Source organism: Gymnogyps californianus, chromosome 2 (assembly GCF_018139145.2).
Source record: "Gymnogyps californianus isolate 813 chromosome 2, ASM1813914v2, whole genome shotgun sequence".
NCBI lineage: Eukaryota > Metazoa > Chordata > Aves > Accipitriformes > Cathartidae > Gymnogyps > Gymnogyps californianus.
This window is the reverse complement of record NC_059472.1, coordinates 67,657,161-67,677,402: the sequence shown is the minus strand read 5'-3', so window position 1 is coordinate 67,677,402 and position 20,242 is coordinate 67,657,161. Positions and strand designations below refer to the sequence as shown.

Genomic DNA, 20,242 nt, shown 5'->3' with positions numbered 1-20,242 from the left:
GTTACTTCTTTCAAGATTATCCTGAGCAAAAAACCTGAAAGTCTATGAATGCTTTATATCTTGTTGCCCTTGCATAAAAGAACCCCTGTCATCAGCAGTGTCTCTAAAAACAGGAAAAATTGCTCAGATGAGCCACCTGAAGACCACCATAAAATGCAGTTATTTTAATGAATGTAGGATATAAAAGCAGATAGGCACTACTCCTGTAGCAGAATATAAAAGATTAATGTCTCACTAGAGTTTGAGAAATGTCAAAGGCAAATAAAGAAAAATTTTGGCCTTGGCTCCTTTTCACTACTTAAAGATCCTTCATCAAACTGCTTATGTGAGCGGGTGCATTAGTGCCCATAGCAAGCACAGGAGAAGCATTTAATGTAACAGTTGGAAATTACAAAATGTGTAGATATGGTCTAATATCCACCAGCTTCCCTCTTAGAAGCACTTTTGAGTACAAAACACAGTAAAAGAGCTTAAAAGCATACAAAGAAGATTAACTGCCCAGCTGAAGGTAAAGATGAGCTCACACAAAACCTCCCACTTGGTCAAATGAAAGCAACCTGCAAACTGTTTTCCCAAAGTTTTTTATTTCCCATCCCTGCCAACTGAAGTCACAAAACTGGTAATGTATAAAGGTAGCTGTAATCATCAGCAAAGGCTCAACATTCTTGTTGTTCCTGCCTGAGATCATTCTTTCAGGAGATTCAGATAAATAAACTCATAAGAGCTTGAGATGATTAATTTCTTTGTGCCATACTTTGAAGATTAATACTAAAACTTTGAAGATTGTGGAAGTGTAGCCTAATGTTACTGGGATCCTTAGGGAACAAACGAGGCGACAACCTTCCTTTGCAAATTGTTGTGAATCTCAGAAAAAAAGGAACAAAACACAGCTGAAGAATTCTAAAAACCTGCAACCTCAAAACAATTATCATCATGACCACATAAACTGATTATCTTTGCAATCCACAAACCCCTCTGTCAGCATTCAATACCCAAACTGGGTTTGTAACCATCTTACTCAACGTTCATCACTTGGCTCTACCACTAGACACATCCTATTTTGGCTGCTGCTTCCATCTATTGCATCTTACAACTCCGTTAGGCTTTAGGGGGAAGCTTCTTATTTGATGCCTCAGCCTTTACTTCCATACCAGAAAGACAAACTTGATCTGCAAGTCTGTGCCATGAAGTGGAAAGAAGCAGAAAACTCCTTACACAGAGACCTTCAGTACAGACAAGGTTTTAAGGAGATGTGCTGAGCAGAGAGACATAAAGGCTGCAGCATGGAAAGAGGCCCATCACATTCCAGAGCACAAATAAGACCATGAAAACATGCCACAGTTCCTTAGAGCAGACCAGAAATGTTACTATTCTCTTGGAACAAGGAGGAAAAAAAAAAAAAACAGGGATCAGTGCTCTAAACAGACCTTTCAAAAGACAAACATCCAAAGGGACAGTGAAAGGCTAATCATTACACATTCAAAAGAATAGCTTTGTGCTAAAAAACATACATATTTCACTGGTAGAGAAACAACTAATGGAATAAAATTTTGTGACACATCAGTCCTAACTGCCTTTTTCTGCATTGTTTCCTAATTTTTATATACATATAATTTATTTATTTTACAAGCAATACACTGCACACAAAGTCAAATCAGGTAGTAAGATAGGAAGAGTTACAAGACCAGACTACATTAATATATAGCAATAGCTTTCTGGAAATTTTGCAAATTAAACAAGAAAAGAAAAATAAAACTTACAGCTTCTGAATTTCAGGCCACAAGGTATTCTGCAGCAAGTGATCCTCTGGGGGAGGTTCTAAAAGACATTTGTACAACATACTCAAATATGGTACTAAATAATCTAAAATCAGCTAAATAATGTTTCAAGTTTATATCTAATGACCCTAATTCTCTATTTCATATAATAGAAATGAACCTCATACCTGTAAGGATCAAGGGTTGAAAATAAATCTCAGGATACTGATTGGAAATGGTATTAAATGTTTCTTCATCCTCAGCTGGTTGAACAGCCATATCTCCTATTCAAAGTAAAGGACTTCATTAGCTAGGCAGAACATACTTGACAGGAGGGAAAATATGAACACTTACTATACAAGTAAAAAACATCTATTGTTTTTACAATATAAGTAATTGAAATTAGTTTTCTCTCCTTCCAGAGTTACAATAATATGAATATTAGATTCTCGTTATTTTAATGCACATGTGAATGAAGGGGGGGGGGGGGGGGAATCTAACCTTTGGATTAATTCCATTCTGAGACTGACCTCTCTCCATCAGCACAGTCTCTTTTAGAGATTCTTAAAGAGACTTTGATTTATCTGAAAGAAGAAGTCACCAGGAGTCGAACCTGTGCCACCCCAACGTTAAACCTTTCCTTCTGTATTTGAAAGTATTTAAGGCTAAAATCTCAGATACAAGTGATGAATTCCTAAATTTAATGTAGACCCCTAAATGAAAAGCCAAACTTGCAGAAGTGTATCTACAATTTGCAAACTTCAGCAAAACTGCTGAGTGCTCAGTCCTTAGCTTTAGGCAAAAGTACCAGAAGTAACTGAAACTACTCCAGTTAATTTTAAGTTAGAATGCAACTCTGTCCTTCACTTTGAAGGTATTATTTAAGAAAAAGGTACAGAGTGGGGAACAGTTGCTCTCAGACAGAATCTAACTTTTTGCCAAACGCACATTTCAAATACAGCAGTTTAAAAATGCAGCTACAGAAAAAGCAGAACAGAAAGACTATCTTCTCATTCATCCTGTCTTCTCTCCCCTTAAAAATGAAATTATCTAATCAACATTTATCATTTGAGACCGCTATCTGATCATCGCTCACCACGAAGATTCCTCTGCAGAGTAAGCAAGAAGAGAGGTCTGTGGGGCTTTAACCTAAGCCATCAGTGCGGACAGCATTGAGTGGGCAATGGTGGACAATGCAGGAATATTTGACAGCTTTTCTACTCATAGTGCTGCTTCTGGGTGTGCCACATGAAATCAATGGAAATTAGTTATTCTGTGTGTGACGATACTCTAGGAGAAGGAAGTTTTGTTCCCTCTCAGCAGAAGGACTCATGAGAAAGTAGAAAAAAAGAATTTTTTTGCCAAAATATATTTTACAAGTTACTTCAAGTACAAAAAAGCTATTTTTCTCTCACCGAAGATTTAGGAAAATTTAGCTGTATTGCCATCGAGGACCCTGGAGACAAAGCTTATTATAATGCTTCCTTTTTTAACTCATACCTTCTGACAAAGCTTTAAGCAGAGAAAAAACAGGTCTGACCTAATCTGTAGATTCCGATGTAAGTGCATTTTTACCAGAGACTTTATTAAACACCAGATTACCAGTCCCATCGCCAGCCTCAAGACACTACTCAGTTATTTTTATCATTCTAGACAGATGTTTGTCCCTCCTTCCTTGTTCGCCCACAATGCAATCCCCACCACCTCTCCAAGAAATTCATCTGGTGCCTCACCAGCCTTTACCAACAGAACATTAGTTACTGCTGGCTAATTCTTCCTTCCCAAATATCTTCACAAAGCATCACTTACCTGGAGAAGGTTTATGGCTATTTTCACTGGAACAGCAAATGTGACCGATCCCCCTCAAAGCAACATTATTTCTATAAGCTTCTACAAGGGTGCTAACATTTGAGGAGAGTGTGAAAAGGACTCCAGAATGTAGCTTTGGAGGTCAAGGTATTTTACAGAGCAACCACAAGTAGCAACAGGTAGTCCTGCTTTAACTCCTCTGAACCTAGTTTTCACAGTACTCTAATTCAATACTAATTTTTTTGGCTAAAAGTCATCAGTCTTCTCGGGGGGGGGGGGGGGCGAGTATTGAGCATGGAGAAAACAGAGGAACAATGGCAGGTGGGGGAATTCTAATAATATCCTGCCCTGGCTACTCCCAGACCCATCACAGGAGAGCAACGAGCCCCACCATCCGTGTGAAACTCATCAAGATCAGTCAACAGGAGAGGCTCTCAGGAGCACTGTGCAGACTGAGTGGGGTTACTTCCTACAGGGGTGCAGGACACAATATGGAAAGCATGGAAAGAGCATTTTTGGTTTGCACAAGACATCAGGGGATGTTTAGGGGAGAAACCAAAGGCAGAGAAAGGGAGGAAAGATTCTCACTTGTGCTTTTTTTACTTTTAAGCACCATATTTCGGTGCTACCAGAGAAATAAACACTTTGCACAATTTTATTCCTAGATTCTAAACTTGCTGTCAAGCTCACAATGACAGACGTAACAACAAGATATATGCTAAAACAATAATTTAAAAAAAAGTTTCCACATGAAACACCATCGCCATTATTTCTCATTAGCTGTACCTTCAAAAACAGCTTTATTGGATAATCCCAAAGCTGGCACAGTTGCACCTTCTGGAAGATCGGATGATTGCTGTATTTAAAACAAACAAACAAAACAAAACAAAAAAAGTTACACATTGTCATGTAGGTTCAGATTTCAAAGGCCATAGTTTACGGAATCCCTGTGATAAGAGTGCCTTTTCCAGAGAAGTAAAGAGGGGCACTTTGAAAAACTCCCAACTGATCCAGAACATACCCTGGACAAAACGAAGACCAGTACTCTGCCAGAAAAAAAAGCTTTTCTAAGGCCTCGGCTCAAGGGTTTTGCTGTAAAGCATGCATCTTCATCCCTAATTACAGGTTTTCTTCCACAATTTTATTTATTCTAGGATATACATGATAATTAATCGATTAACTGAGAGCACTGCAGTTTTTAACAAAATAGGACTGGGAAATAGTCTGTTCTGAGGTGAAACAATAAAGCAGCATTTTGGAAAAGGGGACAGAGTGTGAGTGCCTGTGCCCACAACTTCAAACACAATTCAGTACACAGCACAGAGATGCGGCTGGAGTACGTGCCTGCTTAGAGCAGCACAGAAGACAAATCATCAGACAGAAAAAACTTCTATAAAGGTATGGGGAAAAAAGCCAAAATTTAGAAAGGGTAAGTGAACTTGGGGCCCCTTGTGCAGAGATGGAAAAAGATTAGATTTAATAGCTGCAAAACCCCTTCCTTGCAGCATCTGAAAAGTTCAAAGAAAGACTGTTTTACAGAATTGGATTAATAATTTAGGTGACAGCGTAAAACACTATGTTACTTATTTAAATGTTCATAATTTGATGAGAAAATGTATGAGACACACACACCAGTTTAAGGCCTCTAAAACAAAAGTGGTTCTTCATTACAACCTGAAGTATAATACAGTCCCATGGATTTGAACTGAATATAATCCTATTCAACCCTTTTTGAATATAAAGCTGGCTTTTTTGGTTTTAAGTACTTTTTGGGGGGAATGCATTTGAGCTAAATTAAGTAAAAGCTTACCTACTTTAATGAAAAAAAACATTCACAGAAAACAATTTCAATAAAGCTATTTAAGAGTAGCTGTATCATTAGAGCTCATAAAGCCTTCCTCTTTAAACAAAGCCCGTGTGAAACACTTTGTGATACCATGAATCAAAAAAAACCACTCCGAGAAAGAGCTGATAAGGAAAGTCTACATAAAAGTAAAATAATGACATCTGCCAGCATTAGAAAAGCACAATGTTATTTGTACAATGTCATTAACGCAAATGCTTACAAAGTCTTACAGAATTAAAGCGCTAAAAAGCTACTTATGTAACTTCTTGCTATCAAAAACGAATAGATTTCTTTCCCAGATATTTCAATTGTTAAATGAAATGGAAAGGCTAATCCATCTCTGAGAAGCTGCACAGAAAACACAGCTTTTGAGCCAGAAATGCAAAGAGCAGGCAAGGCACTGTACAGAGGCAACTATCCTGAATGAGTTCTGCTCTACAAAATGCAGAGAAAAACAGAATTAGATCTTAAAGCAAATGGGGAGCAAACAAAGCATGGCAACTCTACAGTCTTATTTTTCCACAGAATAGGAAAGTATACTTAATGACAACTAAGAACTGTAATGTAAAGGCCTCAAGAAAATTTCCAATGCCAAGAGGAAATAAAGCATGAGCAAGTACATATTTATAAATATTTATATGTAACAACTACCAACAGTGCTGAAAGCTTCACGCTATTTCCAAGAATACAATTAAAAAAACCAACAACACATAACCACACAACAATAATTACATCTAGACAAGACTACTACACCCTTAAATTAAGGAGAAGCACATTCCCAGGCTTTATTGTTTGCTTTCAAATCACCAAGTGTGTACACTAGTCTACTTGGTCTGACTTATGTAAAATTTACCCATACTCTTTGCAATCTTCAGACACTAGGTCTTGTTTAGTTTCAACTACAACCTGTTTTATAAGACAACACCATAAAAATACATATGAAACAACACACACGGAAGCAAACAGAAGGGAAAGGAAAAACAAGGTTAAGGTTTCAGAACTATTAAAAGAATTTTTATGGAGTTTAGTGTAATTTGACGTTTTCTAAACCATTAATTTTATTTACATGAAAGAGGGCTGTCTTCATTTAGCATTGCTTTAGCACACTTACGTGGGAGCAGAGCTTCTCCATTGGAATACCAGTGATGTTACTGAAATTTTCTATAAAATTCTTGGGAGCACGAAAAACTCGAAGCACTTTTTCATCTGCGCCTGACACAAACTGAAACCGGCCGATCATTGCCAGACAACGCATGTCATATCCATGTACTTGAGGCCTTGCAATTTCATGCCAAGTTACCTAAACGAACAGACATGCAGTTAAAACACAGTTCTTAACCAGAGAAGCAGCAAGATTTTGAGTTCCAAAAAACTACTAATAGCAACCTTCTACTGACATTCATAAAACTGATGTATGATCACACACATCAGTTAAATCCCATTTTTCCACCAAACAATTCCTGTAACTAGTAAACTGTGTCCCTGCACATATACATTTGAGGCATTTGCTTATCTTTGTTACTAAGGGCACACTGCACTTACTGTGACTTCTTTATGCTAGACAGTCAGGAATAGGACATAATTTGCTTAAGCAAAAGGAGGATTGTATGCTATTTACTACTTTCAAAACTGTAGCTCTGAAAGACATACGAAAGGTAGTGATAATTACCTTGCTTCCTTCATCTGTCTTTCACAAAGCACAGCAGCACTGCTGTCAGCAGGCTACAGGTTCCTACTTCCCCCCTTTCTTTAAATACTTGATTTTAGTGAGATTATTTACTAGAAGCTTTGCAAAAAACTGACAAAACCGAAGTAGCTTCTTACATGAAAAAATCTGGAAAATCCTGATGATTTTAGAAGTGTTTTCAAGTATTTTTTTTTTTCTAGTTTCCTGAAATATTCATATCCACGCTTCAAGTATTAATCCAAGAAAAACAGAATAGCTAACCAGAAATTAGATAGACAGGTTAGTTTTATAGTCACACTAAGCAAAGAATATTAGCAAAAAAGATATTAAATTATTTAAATTGCTTTTCCAAAAATCTAATTTATTCTACACATGAAAAATTGATTCTTCAAAAAAAACCCCTTTGTTTTCTAGCAAATACACTTTCATGAAAAGATTTTTAGTAAGTGTCATTCGCTACTACTCCTACATGATACTTCAGTTGGAAAAATACAGTGTGCGCTTTTGAGTTAACCGCTAGCAGAATTTGAATTAATTTAATCAATTAGAATTAATTTAGACTACTTCAGTATTACAATGCCTGGAAAATTGCAGCCAAGACAGAATTTACATTGTACTAGATATCATACAAACATAAGGAAAGGCATTACTTTGACTGTAAACTGCCTATATCACTAAAAATTAAATGGAGTTTGGAATGTCGAAGTTTCCAATAGATGGAATATCCTTAATGGGATATTTGAGAGATCCTACAAGCTCTCATGTTTTCACAAGAGTTTGATTATTTTCCAATGAGAAAAACACATTAATTCTTTAAAACAAACAAACAAGCAAGCAAGCAAACAGTGCAATAAACCCTTCTTACCCTTTACTAGGTGCATCTCTGCATGCTTTAGAACACAGCACGTAACAGGAACGAAAAAAAAACCCAAAAAACCCAAACCCCAAAACAGACGAGAGGGATGCGTAAGTCATGCAGTAAGCTTCTTCCAGAAAAATCAGGGTGCAAATTTGCATGACAAATTGAAGCTGATTATTATCCCTCATGTCTGATATTTGAGCCCAGTACAATATCAGAATTGAGATTTTAAGAAGGGATGATTATTTGCATTTAACACTTACTTCTCTTTTTATAGAGAAAAACGTGAATATTGAGCTGTAATACTAACTTTTCATATCTCAACCGTCCATTGTGTCTTGTTAAGACAAACATCAGATGTCACCTGTTGTAATTTTTCGGATACTAAACTCAGTATGGTAAAGAAAGTAAAGCATTTTGAAAGCCTATGTTATCTAAGTTCATGAGCAGCAGAACTAAACACCTGGTTTTCAGAGTTCCGAAGTCCTGAACACACCCCTTCAAATGACCCATTTCTATCTCAACCCTCCACTTCACCCCACCGACAGGATACTATAGCTTTCTCCCACACCCCATGCAGCAACAAGTGTTGATGCTACTTGGATTTACACCTGTTCGAACTATCCAGGTGGCTGCACTCTGTCAGAACAGGAAGGGGAAGTACAATAATTCAGTTCACACCAAACTTAGATATGAAGACTGCAATCACTCTGCTAAATCAATTAATTCAAAAGTTTCAGGGACAGCAGGAACAGCTGTACAGGTAAATCATACAAAGCTCAGTTCTTCCAGAAAATAGGATAAAAATTTAGCAAGCAGCATACATAATAAGGAGTGGTACTTCAGTAGGTCACAGGGAACATGATATTGACAACTTTTTGAATGCTGCCAACTTACATCATGTGCTAGTCCTGGACTTTGTTTCCATATGTCAAATCCAACATACTATCTTTTCCACAGAGCTGCTGTACCCTCCAGATTGGAGATTAGGGGAAGAGTCAGGGAAGCAAACTGGAGATGCCCTTCCTACAACACAAGGCAAAGCTTAGCACTTGAGGTGGGATTGCCACCACTTCTGTGGGGCCTGGAAGAAGGAAATCAAGGAACTGATGCCAAATTCACTCTTGCAAAAACATCAGACATCCTGTGCTGGTCTGCACTACAGAAGCTTTGATGAGACAGTTGTAATAGCTGCCCTTTACCTCCCACAACTAATAGCACAGCTTGCACAGGGCCTTACATGACTTCAGTCAGTCTAGTTTCTGCCAGTTTCCTGAATGGAACATTAGTACTGTTCTGCCAGAAAAAGCTGTATTTGTAGATGAGGAAAATGCATGAGCAACTAGAAACAGGAACTTTTGCATTCCTAGACAGGGTTTCCCCACACCAAAATTTAGACTTATTTTGGAACACACAAAGTTATTCAGGAATAATTCTTCCTGAAAAGTTGCTTGCACAGGTACCAACTGCACTCATGCAGTTCAGATAATCATTCCAGTAAAACAATCACAGTCATAAACAAAACAGTGTAAAAAATACAGTAAGAACTTTGCTTAGATTAAGCTTGTGTAAAAAACCACAATCAAAGTTGAGTTTATGATTACCTGCACCAGTGCTTAGCCAAGTGTTAAACAGGGACAATAGATGGTTACTAGAATCAGCCATGTATTCCTCCTTCTGCATTACTGCACAGTCTGGTTTTTAAGACCCTGGGAGAACACTTACTGAAGGTAACCCAGAGGTGAACTCAGGATTAAACAACAGTCATGCTATGTGATTGCTAAAACTCTGCCACTAGTATTTTTCAAGTGAAAACAGCACATACTGAATGACCAAACCAAGCATTTACACAAGCAGTTTTGAACAGATCATGGCTTGGGGAAATTTAAGGTATGAGTTATATTCAGGTGACTTGTTCCAAACTCAGGACAGACAAGCCCTCTTTACCAAGCTCACAAAATCCTTGAAGATCGTACCTCTGTCTCTTGTTTTCTTTTCCATGGAGCAAAGAGTCTAGTAGTTTGATCAGAACCAACACTGATGATAAACTCTCCTTCTGGGTCCCACTTTAGATCTTCTACACTGTTAAAATGTCCTGAAATCACAACTTCTGGAGTCCATTCTTTCTATCAAAAAAGTCACCAAAGAAGCAAGAAGTTTTCAATTGACTGATTGGTGTATTCTAACCAAAATAAAAGTACCAGCATCCTTATTAAGGAAGGGGGGGAAAGACAAAAGACAGACATTTGAAAACAGCAAATTATTACAACTCAGAGTGGCCAAAGAGACACAAATACTGATTTATTGCTCCAATCTAAAAGAAACTTGTGTCATTGGCTCAGCTGCCACTTCTGAACAAAGCACAACCACAAAGGAGTTCAGTCTATTCCACTGACTTTACGTTTCCCACAGGGAAGCAACAGGTTTTAGAGCCTGGAAGATTGCAACCTCCCTTCTGTGCAGGAGCAAGACTCCTACAGAATATTATATTCAGAGAAGGACTATTTCAATCATTAATTTTAACTTGTATTGTTACACTTTTCTATTAACAATAGAACTTACCTCAAGTGACATATAAGTGTAATTCTTTTCAGTAATAATAGTAATAATAAAACAACATACCTTATTAACTGTAGCCTGTTTCCAAAGGTGTAGTGCTCCATGAAAAGCATGAGCAATGATCATCGAACCATCTGGACTAAACTGGCAGTCAAAAAATCCAAGGGTATTGCCACCCACTTCACCTACACGCACCTGAATTAATGATCAGAAGTGAAATATCCATGAAAATGGCCTTTCATTCATATAAACTCATCCTAATTTCATGAGATGAAAATTTAGCTATAGGCAACAGTTCACATAACACACAGAAATACATTTAAAGAATATTTTCATTGCAAAGTTAAGCACTAAAGTATCATGGGAATTAAAGCTGCATGCCACTTTAATGGAGCCTCCCTTCGTAAAGACCTCAGGATAGGATCTTGCTCAATCACCCAGGGGAAAGAAAATACTACACTAGATGAGACGAGAACCCAATCTTTCTATGTTTCATTCCAGTCTGTTGGATGCAACAGCTTCTTGTCCTCTGTTGCTTTCCTATTGCTCTGTTGCACAAAATGGAAAAAAGGTCCAAAGGAACAGTGGTTCCCAATTACTTTTTTTTTTCCCTCCTGTATTTCCAAGATTCACTACCACATTTCCACTACCGTCTTTCTCCATGAATCCCTGCGACTTGCTCCACATTCCTTCTGTGGCATATTTTGGCCTCTGTTTTGTGCCTCCCTTGTGACTGTGCATGTATGTATGTGTGCATACACACACGCCTTATAGTTGCTCTAGTGCTCTTTCAAGTTTTTAATTATGTTAAAAGATTATTAAAGTTACATTTGCAAGCGTTATTGAACAGATAAGAACACAATTCCTTTCAAGCTGAACTCTTAACAATTCCCCCATTATTATACAGCTGCTCTTAAGATCACAATGAAATTAATCTATACATCATTCTAAATGGCAGCATGGACTAGTGTGTCGATTTTATTAGCACTCATTCCAAAAAGTAACGCTTATATGGAAGTGACTTTGATATGCCATGCTAGAGGCAGAATCCTAGTCTCACCTCTGAGCAGCGGAATGATTTTGTGAAAACTTCTTGTTCATCATACCAAAATGGAAGAGAGAGAAAATGGGATGTTCCCCTTGTACCTTTCCTCCCTGCAGGCTTCCAGCTCAGGTTTCCCTCCCTTGTTGCAGTTAAAATGTCTGATCCGAACTGCAAGCTTCACATTTGAGGTCTAACCAATGCAAATGGAATGGACAAAGAAAGAGTAACAACTTGCAACAAGCTTTACTGCACAATCCATTTTTAGAAGCCTGTAAATTTAGCCACAACTAAGCATTACAACTAGGGACAAATGGCATCTCTATGTGATCGCCCTGTTATGAACTAATTTCTACTTCAAGTAGAAAGGCACAAGAACTTTTCAATGGAACAGGGGAAAAATTAAATCCATCTACTGTAATTCTCTTTTTTTTCTCCCAAGAAAGGATTAGAACTTTCTTTGTGACAGGAAAGACCATAAACAATGGTTGGCATAACCCAACACAAACAATTTCGGCTGAACTACTGCAATTTGGAAAAGGTCAACTGAAAACAAAGACATCTACCAAAGCACTAGATAATCTGGTTGTACTAGTTGTTTATTTAGGATGATCCTCGTTAGACAGTGTTCAAAATACTACACTGAAACATGAGTATCCAGCTCAAATGGAAGAAAAACCTAATGACACAGACCATGAACAAACTATGAGTAAAACCAGGCTTGTGAATTGCATGTCAGCTGCTCTGTAGTAACTGCTTGGGTGCACATTCCCACAAGGATTAACTACAAATAACTCAGGATGGTTTCTTCCTCTTCTTACCATGAGTACATAGTATGTGTTACTATGCAGTACCTGGCTTGCTACACTATGAATGCCAGGTGAGAACAAACTCTCCTTAGAAACTCCCCAATATGGTAATAAGAAAGCAAACAAGCAATACTGCATCACATAATTTTTGAAAAATATAGTTTTACTTGCAACACAGCATCAGAATGAGTATTTTTGCAAGAAAATGCTTTTGCCTTTCTCTCCCAGCATTTTATAGTTTTTGTTCCCTCCAGTACACACACAATGCTGGAAACACAACTTGAATACAGTACATATTGTGAGAGAGACTGACACTTGCCTGTTCTAGCCAGACTCCAGATTCCTTATCAGGTTCCCAGATGATCACAGTTTTGTCCATTGATGCAGACAATATCCTCATTGGTTGTTGCATGCTGCCATCTACAGTACAAGAAAACAATTACCCTACAACCTATGAGAACACTTTCTAAAAGAATTTGGTCATACTGAAATCCAAACACGCTAAGAAAATCGTTCAGCATCAGAAACGTGCAATGCAGTACTTAAATGCCAGACTTCACAGGCTCTATGTTCTTACTAGGCGTTCATTAGGAGGTATTGTATTTTTCAGCCATAGTCTCTCAAAGAAAATGTAAAACACGTACATAAGAACAACCATATTGTACTGTTTATTCACTCAAAATTGACATTGAAACAAATGTAATTTGGAGGAAAAGATAGAGCTTCACAGAGAGACTGCGTAGCAGTTCTCAGTTCTGTTACTCAAATTAGTTTTTACAGAGAGATTTCCAGTTTAAAACAAAATAATCTCTATGCCAGTATTCACTGTGTTTTTTCCAAATTAAGTGTTAGATTCACTACAGACTTCAATAGACTCTAGCATCTTGTAATACATACAGCAGTAAGGACTGCTCCCCAAAACGCAGTGAAACACTCCAGACAACGGCCTAACACAGCCAGAACGGGGAAGACGGAACTGGTCCATCACCCAGTTGGGAAATCCCTAGAACTGCTGGGGAACCTTTCTTGAGATAGAGACATTGGTGGGCATCTCTTGAGGCAGTATCTTATGTCACACCAAACCTCCTACCTTCTGCATTGAGAAGGTCTCTCTCAGATCAGTCTGACTCTACTGAAGAAGAAAATCTATTTTGGGGAATCCAAGATTGGGCAGGCCACAGAATGCAAGCAGCTGCACGTATGCAGAAGCATGATGTAAGACACCTGGAAAACTTCATGGTCTAACAGGACAGTTTTTCAGATTGCAGTGCAAGACTTACGTGACTGTATTTTGCCTAAACCTTGCTTTAACAGGCAAAATCTTTTAGTGGTGTTTAAAAAAAAAAAAGTGAAAGAACAGATAACTAAGCCAATATTTCTAAAGTAAATCCTGTGTCTTTCACTACAGGTATTTTGACATTCTAATTGCACTCTACTGTTCAAGTGTTGTATATACACTGGAAAAAAGCTGTGCTTTGTACCGGTGAAGTCACCTGCCATCAGTAACTCTAAAACATCCCAGGAAAAAAGACACCTTTGCCAATACAAATACACAAGGGCATTCTGATGGTGCAAGCATCTCAAATCAAGAATCTCCTTCTCTTACACTCCAGGCAGATATGCACCAGCAAATCAGTACCACAAACAAGGCTGTCAGAATTTAAGGATTTAAAAAGACAGACAAAGACTAGGGCAAGATGCAAAATTAAACTGTAAATAACATTTTTTTCAATGACAGTCTGCATTAATGCCTTAAAGCTACATGCTAGCTAGAGAACACTGATACTCAAGGAATCCCTGGCATGTTATATTAATGCACAGATGACTGAAGATTAATCTTCTGAATGTTGCTATTTGTTCCTTTCTAGTCCAAGAAAAAGTAAGGAGTGCTCTTGAGTTAATGCTGACCGTCCAAAGAACAGACATTTCAAATACATGTCTCAAGGTAAAATATTAGAGCTATTAATTCATACTGATTAATTAAACTAATTTTTATTCCACAAACAGCAAATCAATTACAACAAAGCCAGTACAGCTCAGTTATTTTATTTCATTCATTAAACAAAACACAAGTAAGAGAGGACATCATGCAATACACAATGACAGACAAAGCCTGTGCCGTAAGATGTGCTATCATGGCACATTCAGCCAAAACATCCATTTACTTATAAAACATCATTTGCAGAATTTAAACATTTTCATAGTCCACAGTGACAAGTGAACACGCAAACACAATACAAAGACATGTGACTGTCCTCTGTGTATACAACACTTATCATAACTGCTAAATGTTTTGTATCTTTTTACCTTTGGAAAGTGAAGGTTGCCAGTGAACTGCATACACCCAGTTTTCATGACCAGCCAACACAGACTCCAAGGTAATTGCATATGTTGTATCAGTATCTACCACAAATCAGAGAAAAGCACATTTCTTTCTAAAAGCCAAGAAAGACCAGGTCATTTCTGATATCTTCAGTGAAAAAAATCAACTGCTTTCATCATCTACCAAATTCTCAATAGCCTATTGACACTGAACAGCTCCTTGAAAACCTACTTTGCCGCAATCCCCGAGTACCAGATTGACACTAAGACGTCAGCCTATTGCCTTAGAGTGGTATCACAGAATTCCTGGAGAACTCTCAAGCAATTCTGAAATAAACTCTCTGACATTGGCTCTACCCATACTCTTAACTTAAGCATATTTACATCTCCAAATGGCTGTAAATACAAGCATGAAGATACTTCAAACAATGAATCAGGATTTGCAGCAAGTAGCATGAGCACTTTTTACACATAACATCATACAAACTTCATTATATTACCTAAGTTGCCTAATAATTTACCCTACAACGTCAGCATTGCAAGCCTCTGATATTACAGTGCTCAGTGTGTTAAATAACCAAAAAGTAAGGCTGCACATACTTATCTGTTATCTCCAGTATTCTTCTAAGGTTTAAGAAATAGTAGTGCCTCTTAATGCATTGATTTCGAAAGAAAATTAAAGGTATGTTATTAAACTGAAGGAGAACTGCACAACAGCTTACCTCCCACAGACAAATATATATCCTGACTATGTACTGCATTTGGAATATGTGTAACAACACATGTTGTTATTAAGCTCTCTCACAGCTTTACCATTTTTTGTAACACATCATTAACTTTACATAGTCACGGCTTTAAAACAATAGCTCCACTTTTCCTAACAGTTGAATAAAAATAATGCAGTCAGACTGGTCTCAGATTCTTTTAATACAAGAAACAAAACAAATTAGATGGTAACCACCTTGTTAGCCACCCTGAAACCACAAACAGGTACACGAGTGAGAAGCTGTGCAAGAGAATTTTACAGCTGTTACCTACCTTTGACAGTAAAAACATTCTCTTTCAGTCTTATGGAATCATCTTCAGTTTCTGGAAGTTGCTTTGACTTTGTACACACTTTCCAAATTCTTATCAAACAGTCCTGAGCACAGCTTGCTAAGAAGAGGTCTTCACCTATTTGGTTTCCAAAAAAAATAAAAAATAAAAATAAAAAAATTAGAGCCATGTTTTCATTGCAACCACTGCCATGACTAACCTACCATCTTTCCAAATATGTACTACAGCGTTATCCTAATTTTTCCTATTGTGCACAGTATCATAAACTGCTGTTTTATTTCAACATCAACTTACTCTCCCATTTCAAACTGTCCACTAGTTTAGAACACACTGACTATGGACATTCTTCTGCTTAGAAGACATGGTAAATACTATACATATTGTACATATACTTCCTTACTACTTATGGCCTTCACTCTCAAAATTCTGACAGCCTCAATACTCTTCAATAACTCCTTTCTTCCTTTTCTTTCTTCAGGATTGTAGCGTCCTCTAATTCCTTCTATTTTATTTTTGCCATTGCAAGAACTATTTGATTAGTTAACATCTGAATAGATTCTCCTCTTGATCGCCTATTCTAAAAAAAAAAAAAAAAAAAAAAAAAAAAAAAAAAAGAGGGAGGGAGAAAAGTACTGTTTCCTCCTACTTTCCCCCCCTTTGAAAAAGCAGCCAACTTTTCCTCACTCAGATACAGACATTTGCATATTGAAAAGGACAAGTTGCTAAAACTCCTGTTTGTTTGCATTTAGCTACCAGTCAGGTAAACATACTTGAAGCAAGCAAGACAAAATGAGGGATGCAAACATAAGATATGATCATTCTGTATCAATCCTACTGTAGCCATAATTTTGATAACTAAAATATAACTGTAGTATAGGTTCAACAATTCTTATGTTTTAACAGGACACAAAGTTCTAACTTGATTTTTAATATTTGTACCACCATCTCAGAAAAAAATTCACAACTGCAAGAGCTTAGGCGCTACAGTGCACCAAAACCATCTGTTGGACGGGTAAAACAGCACTACTGTCGTTAAACCAGTATTCCACTTTATTCCTCTTTCATACTGACCACAGACTGCCCATTCAATGCCTCTTATCCAATCTTCATGGCCAGGGAGTATTAATGTTTTCTGAAACTGAATAAAAATTCCTGTTATATCATAGAAATGCACTTAATTACCATGCACATATGAGCAATTAGCTTTGGATTTTCAAGTCTTTCATGTTTACAGCTTCCATTATTTGAAATTGGAAAAATAAGCTGCTAAGGATTGTAATTTACTGATAGATTCTAAATAGGCCTTTTTGGTTTTGCCACCATTGGGTAAACGTGTCACATCATGGCACTTCCCATATATGAGCAGGAAAGAATAAGAATTTAAGGTGCTCGCCTTCAAGAGGCTACAGTCTCTCTACAATATAGATGAAAATTTTTAAAGTTTATCAGGCTTATAGTGCTACGCAAAGAATAACGGAGGTATGACATGGTAAATAATTTGTATTACACATGTCAAGTAGATGCAACTGCAGATGATGTGGAAAATGAATACAGGTAAAATCAAGTGCAAAAAGAAGGGTAGATGTTTTGAAATTATTTCAATAATTAATTTGTAATATAATACTATTACTAAGAATTACTTATGAGGCCAGGAATATTCCCTATGTTTCTTAAGTTTACTGACTAAGTTTCTAAGGAAGGCATACATCAAGAACTGTATCTGCTGATGGAAACCTCTGCATGAACACAGGCTCAAGAACACAGGAATGCAAACACAGTCCAGATTTTCTACTAAGAACTTTCATTAGTAGTATATTTTAATTAATAACGTATATAATATTACCATTTTGTTTTGATTCAAGGTAGAAGTGTTTATTGCTTAATTAGCATTTAAACCATTTCTATTTTTCTTTGCCCAGAAAAAGCCCTACTTCCATGACATTTTTTGATCCCAAGTTGACTTAAAATGTTTGAAATAACCATTACAGTTAAAATGTTAGTGTAGTTTAGTACAAATGAATAACTATCACATTATTTCTTGTATTCTATTCTGCTAAATCCCCTACCTACACCTACTAAGAGTTAAGATTAAATGACAGTCTTTGCTCTCAGCACAAGACTGCAACTGAGTTCTCTTTCTCTATCTGTAATAAAAAAATAAAATAGTTTAAAAAAATAAATAAATAAAAAGAGCAACACAATAAGAAAGGCTCTCTCAAAATCTCTGTCTTCAGCTTCAGAGAAGATAGTCAGCAACGGTAATTCACCCAAACAATTTTACAGCTAACAAACATACTCAGAAATCAGTGCCTCTTCTCTTTGGTCCATACTTTCCTGGGTATTCCCCCAAAACACCTTCCCATCAAAAAATGTTACACAGCTTCTCCTTGTTCTAAATTTGCATTCTTAATGTTACAGAACAATCTGTATATGAGATATGTGACCAGAACAGCTTAACAGAGACTTCCAAATCAGAAAGTTTTGGTCTTGATTAAGAATGTGTTCTCACAGCCACCCAAGTCTCGTTTGGCTTGTCACTTCTGCAGTCACTGGCACTTCCAGATGTAGCATTCCAGATAGATGTTTATATTAAACACCCAACTGGTTATGTGTAAGTAAAGGCAGGAACAGCCCAGGAAGCAAGATCAAACTGTGACCTAAAGGTTCTTCTGAAGGCTATGTGTTTCTGGAAATACACCAAAAAAATCTTTTTAGCAATTCACATTTCAGATAATAGATAAAACACCTATTTATTCATTCATTTATACGATCTTTGACATAATGCTCTGTATTTTACATTCACCAAGGTTAGCTGGTAAAATTATTCCCAACCCAAAGATTGGTTCAGGCTGAACTGTTGCTAACATTCTTGTCTTTTATGGTTCCTTTTATGTTGAACAGTGTGCATATCTCCTGAAACTTGACTTTAATCTAAACACACATCTAATAATTTTTAATTTCAAGGTGTTGGTTGTTTTTTTTTTTAAATTACCCTCATCTTCTCACATCAAAGAGAACCATTAAGAAAAGTAGACATTTGTTTTCTCTTTAAAGAGAGTAAAACTAATTACTTTGAGGTTATTAATACCACCCCAAGTTTCTAATTCACTTCCCAGATAGGCTTCTAGGCACTACTTAGCCTAAGTCAAGCATGTAGTTCTTTTGTGCTACAGAAAAAGCACTCACTCAAAATTTTCAAGCTATTGTTTCCCATAAAAATAAAAATTGTCCACTGAAACTGAGCAAGGAGTAGTGTTGCTGTTATGACCTCTGCTTGGGTTTTTTTGTATTGTTTTTGCTGTTTTCTTTGAAGTCTGTATCTCTTGGTATCACACATTCAGTTTCTTCAGACACATTCTCTTCTAAAACTGCATCAATTTAAAGCTTCTTGCAGATGCACATGGTCATTATTTTTAAATGATTCAGTCAAAAGTTTTTAATATTGCCTAGGTTATATTTGCAAGTATTTTGAGCTGTCATTCTTCTCATTTTTACAGATTTTGTTTCTATAGTCTCAGCTTTCTCCATCTCTATTTCAGTTTTCCCCTTGGTCCTTACTGGATACATAAGATTATTGGACGTTACAGTACCAACAGCTGAATCTAACAAAAACGCATGGTCCAAATCACCTACTTCACAGGCTTTCCCATGCCTCCTAACTAATCCCTGAACATTTTTACATAGCAGCAATCTGGTCTCTTTTTCTTTTAGGCAAAGAATAAAGCTGTTCTGTAGGTAGCAGAACTAACGAAGCCTGGTTGTCTGTGGACATGCCCAGCACACTCTCTACAACTAACTCTGCCCACGCTTTGGGTACCTGTCCTTCAGGACCAGGCTGGTATTATTGTTTGGCAAATTTGGCAACTGTCACATAAGGTAACAGAATTCCAAATCTTCTCAGTTTCTCTTCACTGGACACTAGATGCGATATCCCTCCTCTATTCAGCTGTTAGTGTTGTAGAAAGAGCCCGAATTATCTTTGAGTCTCTTATTCCACTTTTCAATGAGGCCAAATTATTTGGGGGAAACATACTCAAACATGCACAGCAAAATCTTGTCACAGAAACCAAGCTCTACATAGAGATGTTTTATTTTAAAGCTCTATTTTGATCTTCTAGTTTACTTACTTCCCCTCCATAGGCCTGTAATATCTCAAGCAGGAAGACATATAATGGTTTCTGAAAGATTTTTCCCTAGGTACTTTTACAAATCAATACCCTCTTTCAAGAACTCAGAAAAGCAAAGAGAACATTTTCTCTCTACTGCTTAACACAGTAAGGGATCTCTGGGTAGAGAGTCTTAAAGGATTTGAAGCCTGCCCACTCAATTTCAAAAACCAAGCAGTTTTTATGAATAAATACATTTCAACTGTAAAATTCATGAGTTTACCAAAAGGCAGCCTTTACCAGCTAACTGAAGATGCCTCATACTCCCTCAGAGTATAACAGTGCCCTCCAAGCTTCATTAGAATGTCCTGTTATGAACTTACATTCTAC

At 37.1% G+C, this 20,242-nt stretch overlaps 1 protein-coding gene across 1 annotated transcript in view; it reads right to left on the bottom strand.

Annotated features, from left to right (window-relative positions):
* ELP2 (elongator acetyltransferase complex subunit 2) overlaps positions 1-20,242 on the bottom strand; it is a 38,783-nt gene that overhangs the window by 7,245 nt on the left and 11,296 nt on the right. Inside the window, exons 7-16 of the mRNA XM_050890786.1 lie at positions 16,818-16,884; positions 15,729-15,863; positions 14,676-14,771; positions 12,688-12,788; positions 10,581-10,712; positions 9,935-10,084; positions 6,524-6,712; positions 4,353-4,422; positions 1,946-2,041; positions 1,761-1,818 (exon numbers count right to left, since the gene is read on the bottom strand). Of these exons, the coding sequence (XP_050746743.1) occupies positions 1,761-1,818; positions 1,946-2,041; positions 4,353-4,422; positions 6,524-6,712; positions 9,935-10,084; positions 10,581-10,712; positions 12,688-12,788; positions 14,676-14,771; positions 15,729-15,863; positions 16,818-16,884 (1,094 nt within the window). The remainder of the gene's footprint in view (positions 1-1,760; positions 1,819-1,945; positions 2,042-4,352; positions 4,423-6,523; positions 6,713-9,934; positions 10,085-10,580; positions 10,713-12,687; positions 12,789-14,675; positions 14,772-15,728; positions 15,864-16,817; positions 16,885-20,242) is intronic.